This window comes from Theropithecus gelada, chromosome 18 (assembly GCF_003255815.1).
Source record: "Theropithecus gelada isolate Dixy chromosome 18, Tgel_1.0, whole genome shotgun sequence".
In the NCBI taxonomy this organism is placed as follows: domain Eukaryota; kingdom Metazoa; phylum Chordata; class Mammalia; order Primates; family Cercopithecidae; genus Theropithecus; species Theropithecus gelada.
Genome location: NC_037686.1, coordinates 23,539,955 through 23,559,305, shown reverse-complemented (window position 1 = coordinate 23,559,305; position 19,351 = coordinate 23,539,955). Strand labels below are relative to the sequence as shown.

The 19,351-nt window shown below is 41.7% G+C and overlaps 1 protein-coding gene and 1 long non-coding RNA gene across 2 annotated transcripts in view; one reads left to right on the top strand and one right to left on the bottom strand.

Annotated features, from left to right (window-relative positions):
- The first annotated feature begins 684 nt into the window (after positions 1-684).
- Positions 685-15,282, top strand: LOC112611557. The gene is made up of 6 exons (XR_003116682.1): positions 685-1,667; positions 2,914-2,987; positions 7,087-7,403; positions 11,521-11,691; positions 14,018-14,308; positions 15,099-15,282. It is a non-coding gene; the product is annotated as an uncharacterized LOC112611557 (long non-coding RNA).
- The window catches only part of DSG2 (desmoglein 2), a 53,771-nt gene continuing 42,874 nt past the window's right edge, over positions 8,455-19,351 (bottom strand). Inside the window, exons 12-15 of the mRNA XM_025365499.1 lie at positions 18,459-18,686; positions 16,116-16,237; positions 14,568-14,900; positions 8,455-11,706 (exon numbers count right to left, since the gene is read on the bottom strand). Coding sequence (XP_025221284.1) covers positions 10,684-11,706; positions 14,568-14,900; positions 16,116-16,237; positions 18,459-18,686 — 1,706 coding nt within the window. The 3' untranslated portion in view covers positions 8,455-10,683. The remainder of the gene's footprint in view (positions 11,707-14,567; positions 14,901-16,115; positions 16,238-18,458; positions 18,687-19,351) is intronic.

Genomic DNA, 19,351 nt, shown 5'->3' with positions numbered 1-19,351 from the left:
TGCACTCACCGCCTCTAATCCCCTACCCCCTAGCCACCCTTACCTGTGTGAGGTAAGCTTCTGGTCTAGGTCGTCCCTCCTCCTGTTTACTTACTCTCTGGATGAGTTCATTTTTGCATTACTATAAAGAAATACCTGAGGCTGGTTATTTATTTATTTATTTATTTATTGAGACGGAGTCTCATTCTGTCGCCCAGGCCGGAGTGCAGTGGCATGATCTCGGCTCACTACAAGCTCCGCCTCCCACGTTCAAGCGATTCTCCTGCCTCAGCCTCCAGAGTAGCTGGGATTACAGACGCCCGCCATCACTCCCAGCTAATTTTTGCATTTTTAGTAGAGATGGGGTTTCACCATGTTGGTCGGGCTGGTCTCGAACTCCTGACCTCAGGTGACCTGCCTGCCTCGGCCTCCCAAAGTGCTGGGATTACAGGTGTGAGCCACCACACCTGGCCTGAGGCTGGTAGTTTATAAAGAAAAGAGGTTTAATTGGCTTGCGGTTCTGCAGGTGAACCAGAGGTGTGGTGCTGGCATCTGCTTCTGGTGGGGGCCTCAGGAAGCTTCCAATTATTGGCGGAAGGCGAAGGGGGTGTATCACATGGTGAGACCAGGATCAAGAGAGGGGAGAGAGGGGCTACAGTCTTTTAAAAAACAACCAGATCTCGCGTGAACTACCTGAGTGAGAACTGGCTCCTCACTAAGGGGATGGCACGAAGCCATTCATGAGGGATAGGTTCCCATCATCCAATACCTCCCACTAGACTCCACTTCCATCATTGGAGGTTACATTTCAACTGAGATTCAAAGGGGACCCATATCCTAACTATATCAACTTCCAATTTTCATCAAACGCTCACCTGTGTAAGAAGAGCTGCTAGACATTCCCTTTCCTCTTCAACTTGGAGGAATTGGGAATGACAAGGAGAAATTAATCAAAAGAAGAATTAATCTCTCCCATCAGCCTTGGCATTTTCTTTCTATCTTTGATGTGGTGTTTTTTTACAGGGTGTCTTGGTTTTCAGAATAAGCTATTTGTAACTACTTCCTCCACTATATTGTGAGCCTCCGGAGGGCAAGGGCTGGGTCTTACTCGTCTTTGAATAATTTTAAAGCCACTAAACAGGGCTCTGCACATAGTGAGAATTCAACATATGCTTAGTTGAATCTAATTTTTCAGAAAAAGTCAACATCTGTTCTTAAGATAGCCCACACCAGACTGACTGTGTTATTTGTAAATCCATTGGCCAGCGTCATTTCCTCCAAAGTACAGCATTTTTGATAGAGCCGAAGGCTCATGACTGACCTTCAGAAAGACGTTTTGTGTTTCACCATCAGAGTGGTACAGGTTTTATTAGACTTCCGTAATCCAGGTCTCGTTTCTCAGGCAGCTCTGAAGCATATCACACTTTATCTGAGAGGGTCACAGTTAGTGAAGGAAGGTATTGGCCTTTGCAAGTTTGTGTTGCTCAAGAACTTATTACTTAATTGCTTAATTTTTTGTTTTTCTTCCTAGCGTTGTTAGAGTGACTTTGCCTCTTTTACTGCATGCATAGTGCCATCTTGTGGCCATGAAGCATATGACACTCATAGTTATGCCACAGCGCTTCTGCTGTTCCATCTTATTTCTGTAGTCCAGAGGCTAAGTGTAGAAACACATGGATTATTACTAGGTGAGCGTACATATAGTTTACTGCTAAGCCAATTCAATCTGGTACATCTGGGTAGGGTATATCTAGAAGCATTTAAGATGCTTGTATTTTGTGCGTTTTCCAACTTCTTTCATTGAAGAACCCCAATCCAGTGTTTTTCTTTGAAAAAGAACCCATGTAACCTAGGGAAATAATAGATGTGGTCCTTGGAGAGGCTGGAAAGAGAAACTCAAGATGACTTTAGAAGGGTCCAACTCAAGAGGGGTTGCAAAACCAAACTTGCTGCTAGAAGAAGCTGAAAGCAGTAGACGAGGGGCAGGGGAACACATAGGGTACGTCTTAATGTATAGCCTCGGGTAAAAAGAAAGAAGAATAAAACAGATTTTTAATACAGTGAGTAAAATCTCCAACAATCCAAGTAACCAGAATATAGGAACTGAAAGAGCTTTTGAACCATTGCAAATAGATCATGTCCTGCACTGAAACCTCTGTAGTTTTCCTCAGAATCCCTCAAAGCCATTGAGAATCCATCGATTCAGACTTAACAATGAAAACTAACCTGGGCTTGGGATGCAGCAGATTAAATGTTGCTAGTTAAATGAATCATGCACAGGTTTAGAAAACCAGTCTGAAAATTTTGTTTGGATTTTTGCAATTGTCTTGCTTGAATGTACCAAAAACCCCTACCCTCTGAGACAGGTAAATTCCTCCCACCACAGTTCACCATTCTTCCTATGACTGGCCCTCTGTTCATTCAGTCACCAACCATTTCTTTTGTTAGTTGATACTGGAGTAAGTATGAGATGACAAATATCAAAAAGGCCCATTCCTGCCTTCATTTATCTCAATACCCACTGACAGTATGCAGGGGAACAATGGGGGATGCAAATCAATTCTTCAACAGCCTTATGACCCTAACTCAGAGATTCTATCTATAGGAACAATGGGAATGCAAATGGTCAGTACCTGGTGCTACCTGACTTTTAGCAACAATGAAGTGGGCCAAAGTGCAGCTTGATTAATGTTTAATTACAAATATATTTGTATTCAGAACTCAGCATGCAATCCTTGTCAACACTGGGGGACAGTTTCAAGTCTGGTAATAATTGAGGAGGAGGCAACCACTACTAATAGGCCTACAGGAACAAGGAGAGAGCGTGGGTCCAGGAACTCAGAGAGGGAGTTGCTCTATAGAGAGATGCGTAACAGAGGGAGGAAGAGGGAGAGATGCCCTGACCTCATTTTTCTCTTTCTCACCAATCTCTAGCCAAGGCCATCACTGGCCAAGTCCATCTAAAAGCCAGAGTCAGCAAGCAGCGCCCGTTGAAATGTCCATAAAAGGTAAGCTCCTGGGCCTCAGAGCAGGTTGAAGGGCAGAGAGAGAGTATGAAGAGGCAGATGGAAAATACCTGGCCCAGGGCATATCTGGATTTTTAACAGATACATACATTCCTCATCACATTTTTTTCAATTTGGATAGGCGGGTTTTTGTAATCTGTGGAGCAATGTGAGTCCATCCACTGATGGACTTGATACTGTATGTTTCATATCATGGCAATAATGCATTATAGCAAGTGGGGCAGGGGTATGATGGAAGGTGTGAGGGACAGAAACAATGCTGAAAGCTTTTTGATTAGCGTAAGGGTAGAAAGAAAGTCAGAGATTGAATGGCATAGCAAGGTCCACAGAGTGAAAGCTCAAGGTTCACATGTATCATTTGTGAAATAGTAGAATATTTGAAGGTTGACTGTGATAAATTAAAGTTGCATATTGTAATTTCCAGAACCGTTGTAATCACCCAGTGGGTTCTTCCTGCACAGACAAAACCAATTCACTGCAGGGGGATAGGGGAATGGGTGCCGCTGATTGGTTGGGGATGCAATCACAGGGGTGTGGAAAACGGTCCTAGTGCACCAAGTCTGCTACAGGACGGGGGCCACAGGAGCAGTTGAGCCAAGAGTCATGGATATCCAGTCATCAAAAATGTAAAAGCCTGAAAAGACATCCCAAAAGGCCAATCTTATGTTCTATTATAATAATGTTATCTGCTGGAGTAATTGGGGAAGTTGCAAATTTTGTCACTTCCGGAAGAATGGATGGTAATTGTTTACATCTACACCTTAGCAGACTAGAAGCCCCTTTCATCCTCCTAACCTGGTGGGCTTTCATTAGTTTTATAAAGGTGGTTTAGTTTTCGGGAAAGGCTCTTATCATTTAAACTATAACCTAAATATCTCCCAAAGTTAGCTTAGCCCAAGCCCAGGAATGACCAAAGGCAGTTTGGAGATTAAAGGCAAGATAGGGGTTGATTAGATCAGACCTCTTTTGTGTTGTGATTTTCTCATTGATATAATTTTTACAAAGGTGGTTTCACTCTGAAGTTCCCCCCAAATCTACACATGATATAAATATTCTAGATTTGTGCTGTCCAATTAGTTGGCAGCCGCTTGCCACGTAGAGCATAGCCCTAGAGTGTAAGTACAAATGTAAGTGGGAAAAAACTGAATTTTCCCTGGTGCAAAAAAGGGAAAACTTTCCCTTGCCATCTCTCATCTCTCTTTTCTTACAGTATTTAGTTTAAAGAACCTGCAGTTGTTAGTTCTTTCTCTATCTCCTTTGCCAGCTTTATAACCAGGGATGTCCTTCTGAAGGACCTGGGGCTGTCTCTTTAAAATGTTAACATCAAAGAAGCCAGCACCCCTATCTTCCCATCTCCATGGCTGCTTGCTCCAAATTATAACTAGCTACCTGTCAGAGAGATCTAAGAAGTTTTGTTATTTCTTTGAACAAAGGCAATTAGCAAACACAATAGCCACCTCAATTACCAGGTGAATTTAAGATGAGCTATGTATGACAAAATGGTGCTGTCAAATCCTGTGACTTGAGGACAAGCTATAGTTTATCTTGTGAACAGGTATGTTCTAAATGGCTATATAAAAAGCAAAAACTTTTTGCCTTTGCAATTTCTTTCTTTTTTTGAGATGGAGTTTCACTCTTGTTGCCAGGTTGGAGTGCAATGGGGTGATCTCGGCTCACCTCTACCTCTACCTCCTGGTTCAAGCGACTCTCCTGTCTCAGCCTCCCAAGTAGTTGGGATTACAGGTACCTGCCACCATGCCCAGCTAATTTTTGTATTTTTAGTAGAGACGAGGTTTATCTGGTCAGGCTGGTCTCAAACTCCCGACCGCAGGTGATCTGCCCGCCTCAGCCTCCCAAAGTGCTGGGATTACAGGCGTGAGCCACTGCGCCCAGCCTGTAGTTTTTTTTTTTTTTTTTTTTTTCAGATGGAGTCTCACACTGTTGCCCAGGCTGTAGTGCAGTGGCGCGATCTCGGCTCACTGCAAGCTCTGCCTCCAGGTTCAAGCAATTCTCCTGCCTCAGCCTCTCAAGTAGCTGGGACTACAGGTGCCCGCTACCACACCTGGCTAATTTTTTGTCTTTTTAGTAGAGATGGGGTTTTACTTTGTTAGCCAGGATGGTCTTGATCTCCTGATCTAGTGATCCACCCGCCTCAGTCTCCCAAAGTGCTGGGATTACATAGGCGTGAGCCACCGCGCCCAGCCTGCAGTTTCTTTAGGAGCTACCTATGATCTGACTCACTTTCCGGACTTAATGCTTATTCAGTGATAAAACTGTTTTCTTTCTCCTTTACTTTGTGGAAAGGTTTCTTAGGTTGACAGGAAATTTTGTTGTTAGTTATATTTCCTCAATAAGAGCAACCAATTAAAAAGTAAACACAAGGGGGTGTAGGTGAAAGGTCAATAGAGGCACTACAGTGGAATCCTAAAACGTGCAGTACACAAAAGAAGTCAGCAAACAAGAGTGGAGAAAACAAAAAAAACCAACAAAAAACCCAGGTGGACAAAGAGAAAACAAATACAAAGATGGAAGCTTAAACTTATCCATATAAATAATTGCCGTAAAAACTTCTGATAAAAGTCAGAAATTGTCAAAACAGGAAAAGCCAAGACCTACCTGTATATTGTTTACAATAAACATACTATAAAGGCACAGCCAGATGTCAAGCAAAAGGATCAAAAAGATATACCATGGAAGCACTAACCATAAGAAGGCTGGTGTGGCTGTATTAATGTTAGGCAAAGTAGATTTCAAGACAAAGAATGTGTTAGAAGAAAAACTTGAGACAAATTATATTTTATAAAGTTGGCTGGGTGTGGTGGCTCACGCCTGTAATCCCAGCAGTTTGGGTGGATCACTTGAGGCCAGGAGTTCGAGACCAGCCTGGGCAACATGGGGAATCTCCATCTCTACTTAAAAAAAAAAAAAAAAAAAAAAAAAAATTCAAAATTAGCTTGGTGTGGTGGCACACGCCTGTAATCCCAGCTACTCAGGAGGCTGAGATAATCGCTTGAGCCTGGGAGGCAGAGGTTGCAGTGAGCTGAGAACCCGCCACTGCACTCTAGCCTGGGTGACAGAGTGAGACTCCATCTCCAAAATAATAAAATAAATACATAAATACATTTTACAAACTTTAGTTGAGCAAAGAATAATTCGCAAATTGGGCAGCTCCTAAACTAGAGTAGATTCAGAGCCATGCTGGCACTGCCACGTGACCAGAGAGGATTTATGGATAGAAAAAAGAGGTACAGAAATAGCAGGACTGGTTACAGCTCAGGGTTTGCCTTATTTGAATGCAGTTTGAACCGCTGGCTGCCTGTGAGTGGTTGAAGTACTGCGGCTGTGATTGCCTGAGACAAAAGTAGGTTACAGTCTGTTTACACATCCAGTTAGGTTACAGTTCACTAAGTATGGAGAAACCTTCAGGCCAAACTTAAAATATGTAAGGAGGGCTGGGTGTGGTGGTTCACGTCTGTAATCCCAGCACTTTGGGAGGCCGAGGTGGGAGGAACCCCTGAGGTCGGGAGTTTGAGACCAGCCTGACCAATATGGAGAAACCCTGTCTCTATTAAAAATACAAAATTAGTTGGGTGTGGTGGTGCGTGCCTGTAATCCCAGTTACTTGGGAGGCTGTGGCAGGAGAATCACTTGAACCCGGGAGGTGGAGGTTGCGGTGAGCCGAGATTGCACCATTTCACTCCAGCCTGGGCAACAAGAACAAAACTCCGTCTCAAAAAAAAAAAAGAATGTAAGGAGGCAGCTTTAGGCTAAAGGTAATTGAAGAGAGGCATTTCATAATGATAAAACGATCAGTTCTTCAGGAACACAGTAATCCTAAATGTGTTTGTACCTAATAATACAGGCAAAATGTTCCAAAACACAGGAAACAAAAATAGGAAGAATTAAAGGGGGAAATAATCAAAGCCACACTTGGGAGACTTCAACCTCTTAGTAATTAATGGAAAAAGTAGACAAAGTAATTGGGAATGATATCAAGGATTAAAATAAAACATAATGAAACCAAGAAATTTTGGTTTGTTAAGAAAGTCAGATTTAGTGATTTGAAATGTCTCATTTTTAGGTGATGTTTAGTTAGCAATGTCCTATTGTAGACATTTTGATATGGTGTTTGGAATATGGTCTGCAGAGATCAACCAGAAGTAGCTCCATGTGCCACTTGCAGTGGGAACTGAAGTCACAGGAATAAAACAGTCTTCATGCTTTAGGATGTCCTGATGTGCCAGTGTCATGTAATCTTCATTCATGAGACATTCCAGTTTACCGGCAGTGTAGACTAGAATATGCTACACCTCCCAAAATGTTTTGTTAGTATAAGGATTATTTTGAGCTGATTATTTTGAGAAATAGCAGACACAGGAGAAACTCTGAAGATAGAACGTTAAGTTTACCTTTTGTAAAGGGATTTACATTTATAAAGGAAATGTCCATTTGTAAGTCTGTATCCCTCTCTACCAGAAACACAGGATGACTATAAGTGACAAGGACATTAACTTAAATCTGCATAACAAATCTTATTTAAGCTTACCAGACTTTTCCTGGTCACCTTCCCATAACTTCTTTCCCCTGCCCAGAAGCCCTTAATCCCCTTTCCTTTGTTTTAGCCCAAGTTGGTATATTGTTAAATTAAAGTAAATTCGGCCTGAGGCTGCCTTCATACCTTGAGTCCCCACATGACCAACTGCAGCCTAGCTTGGTACATAAATGAACTGAAAGCCTAACTTAGGAGTATATTTTTGTAACACATAGCTGAGTGTCAATCAATCACAGCAGCTGAGTTTCAGCCAGTCACTGGCTGCCAACTGATCAGCCCACCTCCAATTAAGGCAAAGGCTCAGCTGTAACCAATCAAGCAGCTTCCCTACCTCACTTCCATTTTCTGTCTATAAATACTGCCTGCTCATTATTGTAGAACAGAGTTCTCTGAACCTTTTCTAGTTCTAGGGCAGCCCAATTTTGTGAATCATTCTTTGCTTAAATAAACCGTTAGATTTAATTTGTTTAAAGCTCTTCTTGTAACATTTTACTCCGAAGTTCTAACCACCCCTTTGAGCTGCTCTTCCCAGTTACTGCAAAGCATGCATGACATACACATGTTAATAGACTAATGTTTGTTTTTCTCTTGTTAATCTGTGTTTTGTTAGAGAGTCCCAGCTGGGGGCCTAGAAGAAAAAGATTCGCTTTTCTTCTCTTACAGCAGCAACTCTGATCTTTTCCCTTCTAAACTATGACAAGCAATTAAAACAGCCTCTCAAACATTGGTAGAATGATTTCATCTCTTTGCGTTAGATATACTAGTTTTCTCCAGCCAAATCCAGCGGATTTCTCCAGCGTTACTCTGGGCAGAGAGCGACCTTCAATACCTTAGGAACAAGGTTGCCAAAGTTGGAAAATGAAAATGCCGAGTACTCAGATAAACTTGAATTTTAGATAACCGGTAACTTTTTTTATTGCAAGCAGATCTAATTAAATAACAAAGTCCAAGAGGCACCTGCCTTTACAGCACGCTCCCTAACAAACTGAGCTATATTCCTTGTAAAATATAATAGACAAATAGAAATCTGTGGGGAAAGGGTCACTCTAAAGGTAGTCTTTTTATTTAAATATTTTATGATGATACGCATACAAATATAATCTCCCAAAAAACAAATGCAAAACTAATACAAATCACTTTTTCAGGAACAAAGAAAATCATTTAGAAAATGTGATTATGCTACAAGAGGCAGGTTAGGTTTCCAAGGCTGCTCAAGGAGGAAGCTTAAGACCAACTTTTGTTCGAGTACAGGGGTGATACTTACATTTTCACATACTAGTGATATTCCTGTTGCATACTTGGCAAAATAAAACTGTTAGTAGGTCTACAATAATAATAAAAGAAACAACAATTACTAAGTAAACAATTCTAGATCATGGAAGAGTAACCTCCATTTACACTATAGATTTAGATGTCTTAAAATATGTGCCCTGATCTGTACACAGTTAGTGGGAGCACACTATATAAATACTTTGCATAACACCATTCAATGATATTTTTTAAAGTCTACAACATTTTAAAGTTTGACTTCCCTAGCAAAATATCTTCAGTCAGGAAATTAGTCTTTGAAAATTATTGTGTTGTGGGAAATAGTTATATAAATTATTACTGATAATGCACATATATTTTGAAACATTATTTCTAGGAGCAATAAAATATAACCTATTTAGGAGCTAACCAATCCAAATAATTTGTAAAAAAAATTAACTTGTAGAAAAGGGAGCGATGTTGTGCAAAATCAAGTCAATTATTTGAGGTTTTTATAATATTGAGTACTTAGGTACTAAGTCCCACCCGACCAGTCAATAACTGACAAATCAAAACAAAATAATAATTTCAAAGACAGAATTACAGAAATATAGGGCTTTTTGAGATTTTTGGCAATTGTAAACAAAAATGGTTTGTACAACTCAGTGTAATTCTACAAATATTTGGCACCCATATTAGGCACTGAGGATACACAGCAGTGAAATAGGCCTAGTTGTTCTCACAACTAGAGAACATAGTTGGTTAATGTAGCTGCACTAAATTGTAGCTGTTTAGAAGATAGCATACCCTGAGGTTTTTTTTTTAAGTATACTATTACTGTAAGTAAAATTATTTTATATTTATAAATTTTGTTTTTGATTATTCAACTGAATTTGGAGTGTTCAAAATTTTCATGGCGGTTGAGACGAGTAAGAGGTATAATGCTTCTTTTTTTTTTGAGATGGAATCTCACTGTTGCCCAGGCTGGAGTGCAATGCTGTGATCTCGGCTCACTGCAACCTCCGCCTCCCAGGTCCAAGTGATTCTCCTGCCTCAGCCTCCCAAGAAGATGGGATTACAGGTGACCACTACCACGCCCAGGTACTTTTTGTATTATTAGTAGAGATGGGGTTTCACCAGGTTGGCCTGGCTGATCTCAAACTCCTGACCTCAAGTGATCCACCTGCCTTGGCCTCCCAAAGTGCTGGATTACAGGCATGAGCCACTGCCCCTGGCCAGTATAATGCTATTTTTAAGACTATACAGTATATACGTGCACACACATACACACACACGAGTCATGTGCACAGAAACATACAATGTGTATTCTTACCATCAATGGGCCAATTTAATGAATCACACTCAGATTAAAAGGGTTCAAGTCTTAAGGAAAACCAAAACTGGTGCTCAGACTGTGCATATATCTTTGGATCAATGAGTTGTTGAAAATCTGCTAGATGCAGTAAAGTATAGAATACAGAACATCAATGTTTAATGTTAATATGGTGGACAAAGAGACCCAATCAGTTTCCTGGGTTACTCTACTGGACGGCTGATGAACTAGATACTCTGTTCATTTGCTAAACTCTCAGAAGCCAGACTGACTCTCTATGTATCTTCTCAGGATTGTTTGCATAGCTTGCTAAAAGGCACGTTAAGAAGCAGCATCATCTCTATGTCCTCAGTAAATCATTGAGCATTTCTAAAATACACTCCTGGAAGCAGAGACAGTGTGGTCCTTTGCATTATCAGTGACTGAGAAACATTTTAAGATCAATGCGTATGTGTCTGTAAGGCTCATGAAAAATCAGGTACATTGGAAACATGAAATTTGTCACTGCTAATTAAACTCGGGGTCAGTTTGTGGCTGACTGCTGTTTAGGAGTAAGAATGCTGTACAGTGCTATGCTTGGTGACTCTGGTGGAAGATGTGGTTAGGGTAGAATTAGAATGACCAGATTCCTCTAAACCAAAATCAGGCAGAGGGCCAGGGACTCCAGCTCCAGACACCATGGTGTTCCTAGCCTTCAGAGAGTTTTCAGTGGGAATCTGGTAACTGGATTGCAGAGTGGAAGCCGGTGCTAGAACTCTTTCTGTCACTGTCACATTCTGTCCTACTGCTATATTAGGCATGGCCAGAGTAGGTTGCACACCTGAGCTGGGGGCAAGGAAGCTCTCTCTTTCCCTCACCATGACGTAAGGTGCATCCTGCAGATGCTGAGTGCCTTCCAGAGGATTCGATCCACCCCCATGAGGCTGTATTACTCTTTCAGTGACCACAACTGTACCTTCATTAGCATAAGGCTGATCTACCAAGGCAGAAGCTGGAGCATACACCCTCTCGGTCACAATAAGGCTCTGTGGCTGTCTAGGACCCAGGATCACAGTGCTTGGTGGCATAGTGGACCCTGTGACATAGGAAGTTTCTGTTGCTATGATATTTCTAGAAGCCACTGGGTCAGGAAGAGGTGTAGCTACCTTTTGCGCCTGCCTAGAAGACACAGATCTTTCAGTGACTATTTCCTGAGTTACCTTCTCTGCATTTGCTTCTTGCAAAGATTTTGGAACTGGGAAGCTACTGCCAGAGGAGTAGGTATTCTCTGAATTAACCATAGTTTGCTCATAGGCTGAACGTGAAGCTGTGTTCATACTTGTTTCTGTGGCAGGTTTTTGCCTCTGCTCAATTTCCATATTTATATCTATTTTTTGACCCAGGCAAACTTCAGCTAGTGTCTTGAATTTAAGTCCCAAATCATCTAAGAAGCGATCATCTAGCTCTCCTTCAATAAAACTGCAACAACCAATAGAAGCATTCAGCGATTCAGTTTCTTCCTGAGAATAGACCAGAAGGCAATCTTTGGCTGTGTGATTTTCATTCTCCTCAGTGTAAGAGGCCGCTTTCTAAAATGAAAACAAACACAAAACAGACCAATAATTAGTAATACAAATTCATTTAAAAACAAGACTCTATATTCCTGTTCAAAATGCAGTAATGTGAATTTAATTACAAGGAACCATCAGGGAAGCACAAATTGAGAGAGACCCTACAACACAACTGGTCTGTATTCTTAAAAATATATTAATATCAGGGAAAAAAATAGAAAGGCAGAAGGGACTGTTTCAGATTAAAGGAGACTAAAGTGTCAGGACAACTAAATGGAATGCAAGATCCTGAGAAAAAAACTGCTATAAAATATATTGTGATGGTTGGCTAAATTGAAATACGGACTGTGTCAATGTTAAAGTTCTACATTTGTTAACTGTACCATAGTAATGTAAGTCAGTGAATGTGTGTCAGTGAGAGAGAAAATGGAAAAGCAAATAGCAAATGTGGCAAAATATTAATTGGGTCCAAAATTTCTACTATTCTTGCACATTTTCTGATAATTTTGAAATTACTTCCAAATCAAAAGTTAGTACATACATACATAACCAAGAATGACTGGAGCAGGATTAGCGTGGAGGGAAAACATATCAAAGGAAAACAAACAGGATGCTAGAATTGAGCTTAGCGGTGAGACAGGAAAGGCCAAGAAGTGGATTTGCTTGACACCAACAACATCCCTGTTAAGCTGATACTTGGAGGGGGGTGAAGGATAGTATGAAAGACGGGAGGGTGGAAAGGAGCAGAAAGTGGGAAAGCTCGCTAATAATTTCAAATGTAGAAGAGAGGACAGAAGTAACTTGCTTCCTCTCTCAATGGAAGCCCCTCCCCTTACTCCTCTCTAGGGCCCTTCAGATGCCTTATATTCCAACTCTGCCCGTTCTCATGCCCATTCTCATGAGCGCACAGGGCCTTGTTCTCAAGAAAACCACCCAATTCTGCTTTTTTTTTTTTAAAAGTATTCTTACTATGTCTGTAGGATCTGTAGTAAAGTTCTTTATCTTATTTCTGATATCCATAGTTTGTGTTTATTCTCTTAATATCCTAATTAGTTTGGTAAAATGTTGATCAATTTTATTGACCTCTTTAAATAATCAGCTTATGGTTTCAATTTTTTTTCTATTGCTTTTTGCTAAATATTTCATTGATTTCTGCTCTAAAATTCATTATGACCTTATTTCTGCTTGTTCTGGGTTTAATTTGCTCTTCTAACTTCTGAGCGTGGAAGCTTAGGTCACTAACTTGAGACCCATCTTCTAAATAACCATTTTTGCCACAATTTCCCTTCAAGCATCACTTTAGTAGTTCCCCACACATTTTCATAAATAACGTGTAATTTAATTTGCAGTCATGTGTATTTATAAATATTTGAGTATATTTTATATATCTCTTTGTTACTCATCTCTGGTTTTAATTTTTTTTGTCATGAAAGTACATGGTATGACTGCAGTTCTTTAAAAGTTATTTACGTTTATTTTATGTCCTAGAACAGAGTCTATATGAAAAAGCATGTGTATTCTTCTGCTTCTGTTGCATAGAGTGTTCTGTCAATGTCAACTAGATCATATCTCATTGGGTTCATAGTACTAAGTTTTCTATATGCTTCCTATTCTGTCTACTTGTTCTTTCATTTACTGATAGAACAGGTTGAATCCTCCAACTATCAACTATCATTATGAATTTGTCTATTTCTCTTTGAGTTGTTTCTGCTTTAAGTTTTACAAATTTCTGTTATTAGGTTCTGACATATTCAGGTCTCCTGATGAACTGACCCACTTTTCATTATGAACTATCCCTCATTATTCCTGGTCATATTCCTTGTTCTGAAGTATACTTTATGTTACACTTTTTTTTTTTTTTTTTTTTTAGACAGAGTTTCACTCTGTTGCTCAGGCTGGAGTGCAGTGGTATGATCACAGCTCACTGCATCCTTGGCTTCCCAGGCTCAAGTGATCCTCCTACCTCAGCCTTCTGAGTAGCTGGGACTACAGGTGTGTGCCAGCATGCCTGGCTAATTTTTTGTATTTTTGGAGAGATAGGGTTTCACCATATTGCCTACGCTGGTCTTGAACTTCTGGGCTCAAGTGATCTGCTTGAGCCTTGGTCTCCCACAGTACTGGGATCACAGGCATGAGCCACTGTGCCTGACCTCTGCAGTATACTTTTATCTTCAGTCCTGCTTCTAATTCCTTAATTCTAGCATGAGCTTCCTTACTGCATCTGATCATCTTCCTGGAACGTTTCTCATCATTTTTTGGTGAACCCTCATAACAGCAAAGCCAAGTACTCACATACAGAAGGTAAAATTTAATAGATTGTGTTTTTTAGGTTATATATTCTCTGCCTCTCCTACGGAGCTCATCCCTACCAAGCCTGCGCCTACAGAAGGATGGGACTTTCCGAACCACTGGCATCTGTCTTGGTCCTACGACGTGCTTTGGTCAATGAAATGTGAGTGTAAAAAGGTGGAGGCTTTGAGAGCCATTGCCTGGTTCTGCCTTGTTCTTTGGGTCACAAGGACAGCAGCTTCCCAGGTACAATCTGCTCTCTCAGCGGGCATCTTGATATGAAGACATCATGAAGCAGAGCAGAGCTGAGCTGACTGGCAAAAACATAACTGTAAGTGAGAAATATGCCTGTGTGAGAACTAAGATCGTGGGGTCACTTGTTACTGCAGCATAATTTAGCTAACACTGACTGATTCTGTGGGTCCCATTTCTCTTTCCTTATTGCCTGTAAGTATTCCCTGAAAAAAGAAAAAAAAAAAACCCAAAGTCTCATTTGGATCCAAGGCAATGATTACCCTAATAATAACACAGTCACATACAAATGTTCCCTTCACGCCCCCCTCACCCCAATACATAAAGCCCATCCTTACATCACTGAAATAATTTCTTAAGAATTCTTCGTTCAGTGCAACAGCAGCTGCCTGAGCTCCAGCCATGTCTCTGGAAGCCCCTGTGGCTCTTGTGGTCTTCGTGGTTTCAGTGGTCATGATAGCGCCTGTGGCCCCTGTAACCTGGGTAGCTCTACCAGAAAGCAGGCTTCTGTATTCTTCCCACCTTCCGTCCATCTCAGACATCTCATGCTGCCCTTTGGCAAAGGAAGCAGAGCTACTTCCTTTCATCGTGGCTTCCTTGGCCATACCTCCTACTCCATTTCTTCCTCCTAGACTTTCCCCTTGATCCACTGGCAGAAATGATGGCACCACCTGTGAGAGCAAACACAGCTAAGAACTGAGTCAGAAGGATGGAGGGAATCCTTCATCCTTGGTAGAAGGATCCGAGCCAAGTGGGCATAGGAAGGTGTAAGCTATTTCCACTGAGGCCAATTAGAAAAAGTATTTTGAGTTGAACAACTTATATAAGTCTTATGAAGATCTCCTTTCTTCTATCTTCTTGTTTTATAGCTGGATAGAGCCCAAAGAGGAAACAAAGCCCCCACAGTCACATAGGGTCTCAGCTCCTTTACTCTATGGGCACCAATGGCATTTCCATCTTCCTCTACAGTTTGATACCTTCTTCTATAGTTATAGGATTCTTAATTTTGTTTTGACCTGGGTCCATGGCCACCCAAAATAAAGACTCTATTTCCAAGCCTCTGATGCCACTAGATATAGCCACCTGACTAAGCTGTGGTCAATGTGAATGAAGCAGAAATGGTGTATGCAAGTTCTGGGAAGTGTGCTTAAAGAGGGTTCCTCACTTTTCTCCTATCTGCTGGTTAGAATGTGGGGACGGCAGCTAGGTAGCTAGAACTGGGACAGGAGGACAGTGTGGGAATGGAACTCAGCCATGGAAGAGAAACAGGGAAGAGGGAGCTGGGGACCATGCTGTGGATGAATCATGATGTTGATCTTGGAATGCCCATTTGAGGGTTAAGCCACTGTTATTCTGAATTCTCTGCCACCTGATGTTAAATTCTATCCTATTAGAAATGGTGCTCGTAACAGATGGTGGTGAGAGGTCCAGGGTGAAGATGCAATAGAGAAACAAAGGGATATGATTATGAAGTAGTTGGGAAAGAGGGTTTTGCAACATTTTACAACTGTCATGGGGGTTGTGGGGTTACCTCTGCAAACCCTATGTATTGAGGGGAATGGAAATGAAGCAGTTCCTGGTTGTGAAAACTGCCCATTTAATGTTGGGACAAAAGACTTAGATCCCTACACACTCTGCTCTTCCTGAACCTTGCTCTACATTCTCTACAACATGGGAAGTGTCAAAACAGAGTAAAACTATCTCAATTCTGCCCCAGCAACAAACACAAAATATGCTGTCATTTGAACCCTTTGCTTAACAAAGGCACATGAGTGAAATCCATAGTGACCACTTTACTCACGCAACCAAAAATGTAAGAAACACTTCCCGAGGCCCCTTTAAAACCCAAAAAGAAGACAAGTCATATTGACATCTGATCCACTGACCTTGTCTTCAGGTGGTGCTCCTTCATTATTCCAAGGATGCAGCATCTCTATGGTGCCAGGTATGGGGGTAAAGCCTTTGCCGCCCTTTCCGCAATGGCACATCAGCAGTAAAAGTGGTACCACTGTACAGACACAAAATTGAACACAGATAAGGTTAATCTTGACATATCTCTAAATTTATATTGCTTAATTTTGGAATTTTCATGTCCCTTCCTAGAATTGTCTTCACTTATTTACAGCCCAATTTTTCTTTTCTTCACCCTGATCCAACCTTATCAAGCTTGTTTTGGGCGAGTTACTCCAAAACCCGAAGGCAGGATGAGGGAGTCTTACAGATTCAAGGCCTTGTTCATCAAAAAGAGCCTGTCTGTGGTTGCTGAGTGCACTACCAAGACTAGGTCACATAGTATCCAAATCATCACAACCAGCTTAAAGATTAAATTTTTTTAAACTATGGTCCAATTAAAAAAAAAGTCACTGTTGCAAAAATATATGTATTATTAAAAACAGTAATTAGAAATAATAAAGTGAAACATATAACAATTTCAGAGCCCTCTTCTTAGATTTTATTTTACTGCTAGGAGGAAGCAAAGACCAAGGCTGACCCCTTGATCAGTGCAGCAAAGAATTAAACGTATCTGCATGCCCATCTGCCACTCCCATTTGGCAGCTTCCAGTGATGAACTGGCAACTGCCTAGATTCATTTTTATGTCAAACAGTCAACAGCACGTTAACTATAGCTACTATGTCGAATAAGAAGACTGAACTCAGCCAGTGGCAATTCAACAATTTTAACAAACATACATCAAGTGTCTATTATGTGCCAAGTACTACGTTAGGCTCCAGGGAATCTGAGATGAGAAAGCAGTGCAAGGAATCCCTGAGCAAAAGATACAGTCCCAGCTCCAGTACCTACCTACAAACTTGGTAAGCTGAGACAAGTCATTTACCGTTATGTATCTGTATATGTAGCCATAGCATGGACACGATGGTATAAAAGTACACTGCAGACTGTTGAGTGCTGTGCATTCAGTTGAACATCTACCAATGGCTCTAACACAGTAGTCCCCAACCTTTTTGGCACCAGGGACTGGTTTCATGGAAGACAGTTTTTCCACAAGGAAGTTAGGGGTGGGGGCGTTGATTTTGGGATGACTCAAGTGCATTACATTTATTGTGTACTTTATTTCGATTATTATTACATTGTAATATATAATGAAATAATTATACAACACACCATAACGCAGAATCAGTGGGAGCCCTGAGCTTATTTTCCTGCAACTAGATGGTCCCATCTGGGGGTGGTGGGAGACAGTGACAGATCATCAGGCATTACATTCTCATAAGGAGTGCACAACCTGGATCCCTTGCACGAGTAGTTCACAATAGAGTTTGAGCTCCTATAAGAATCAAACGCCAGCACTGATCTGACAGGAGGCAGAGCTCAGATGGTAACACAAGCAATGAGGAGTGGCTGTAAATACAGATGAAGCTTCACTCACTCACCCACCACTCACCTCCTGCTGTGTGTCCTGGTTCCTAACAGGCCACAGACAGGTGCTGGTCTGTGGCCTGGGAGTTGGGGACCCCTTGTCTAACAGACCCCTCCTCTGTCACTGCACTAGCCTGGGCTGCCTTGGAGGTGGCCCTCTGTCCATGTTCAGTGGTCAAGTAGAGTGGTATTTCATGTGACCTCAGGATGCAATCCCTTGTTCTTTTATAAATGGAAACCCGAGGTCTTTGGAGGGTGGGTAGGGCAGGCAGGACTGGTTGAGAACATCTTACGGTCAGGAAGGACAGGAAGTGCTCAGGGGGTCTGCCTACTTTTGGTGCTGGTGAAGAAACAAGCCAAGCGGGGAATACCAGGGAGGTGGAGCTCTGACAAGTTGACTGTACAAAGCAGAATCCATTGGAATAAACTGGGTTTGTAAAAAACCTTGCACCCATAACCCAAAGTCATGCAGCACATCTTTTCTGAGCGCTTACTACATACATGCAAGGCTCTGTTCTACACACTGGGAATACAGCAGTGAAGAGAACAGACAGCACACTGCCCTCACAGAGCTCATCGAAATGGGAATACCAGCGAAGTTTATGCCAAAGAGTAGTTCCTAAGTTACTGAAATCGGAACATGATATACATTTATAAAACAAATTTCTGAAGACTCCTATATTATGCTTTGGTGATTTGCCAATCATCAGTTGTTTCCCTGTTCACTCTCAAAGTGCTCTAGTGTAGTTAAAGAATAACGGTGAAGAAATCAATGACTACCATAGTAACACAACTCCAGTAGTGCACTCAAATTCCTAAAAGCACTACAGAGTGGCTTTTACAGACTTACACAGAAGGAGCAGAAAGGCCAAAATCATGAGTGCGATTGCTGCGGGTCCCAGGCCCACGTAGGAGTCACGCTGCGCTTCCCTGCAGCCGCTGCCATGCAGACACTCACAAACCGTGAGTGTGAGCATCTGCTTTTCAGGGCAACTAAAACCCTGGTTGTCTGATATCAGGAACTGAATTTCACTTCTCCCAAGCTTTTTCTCGCTTTGCTGCAGCAGCACACTGGTACCTGTAAGGTCGGGCAGCAGAAGGAAATAAAAACGAATGATTACCAAGGATGAGGCAACATTAAATTCCAGAAATGTTCTTTCATTGCTGATTATATTTAGCTCCAATTAGATACGTTGTTCTTCCTTCACTTCTCATTGAAGTGTGCTCGTTAAAATTTGTCTATAGGCCCTGAACATGCACTTTAAATAGGAAAGGGTCAGACCCGGACACCTTACTTTCTTTTTTTTTTTTTTTTTTTTTTGAGACGGAGTCTGGCTCTGTCGCCCAGGCTGGAGTGCAGTGGCCGGATCTCAGCTCACTGCAAGCTCCGCCTCCCGGGTTTACGCCATTCTCCTGCCTCAGCCTCCCGAGTAGCTGGGACTACAGGCGCCCGCCACCTCGCCCGGCTAGTTTTTTGTATTTTTTAGTAGAGACGGGGTTTCACCGTGTTAGCCAGGGTGGTCTCGATCTCCTGACCTCGTGATCCGCCCGTCTCGGCCTCCCAAAGTGCTGGGATTACAGGCTTGAGCCACCGCACCCGGCCTAGACACCTTACTTTCATGATGATTAGCTGTAACCAATGTGTGTGGGTCTAGGATAGCTAGGAACTGTTCCATATACTGGGAATACAGTGACAAACAAGTGGTGAGTTAATATTTCTACTGAATGACCTTTATTTTACCA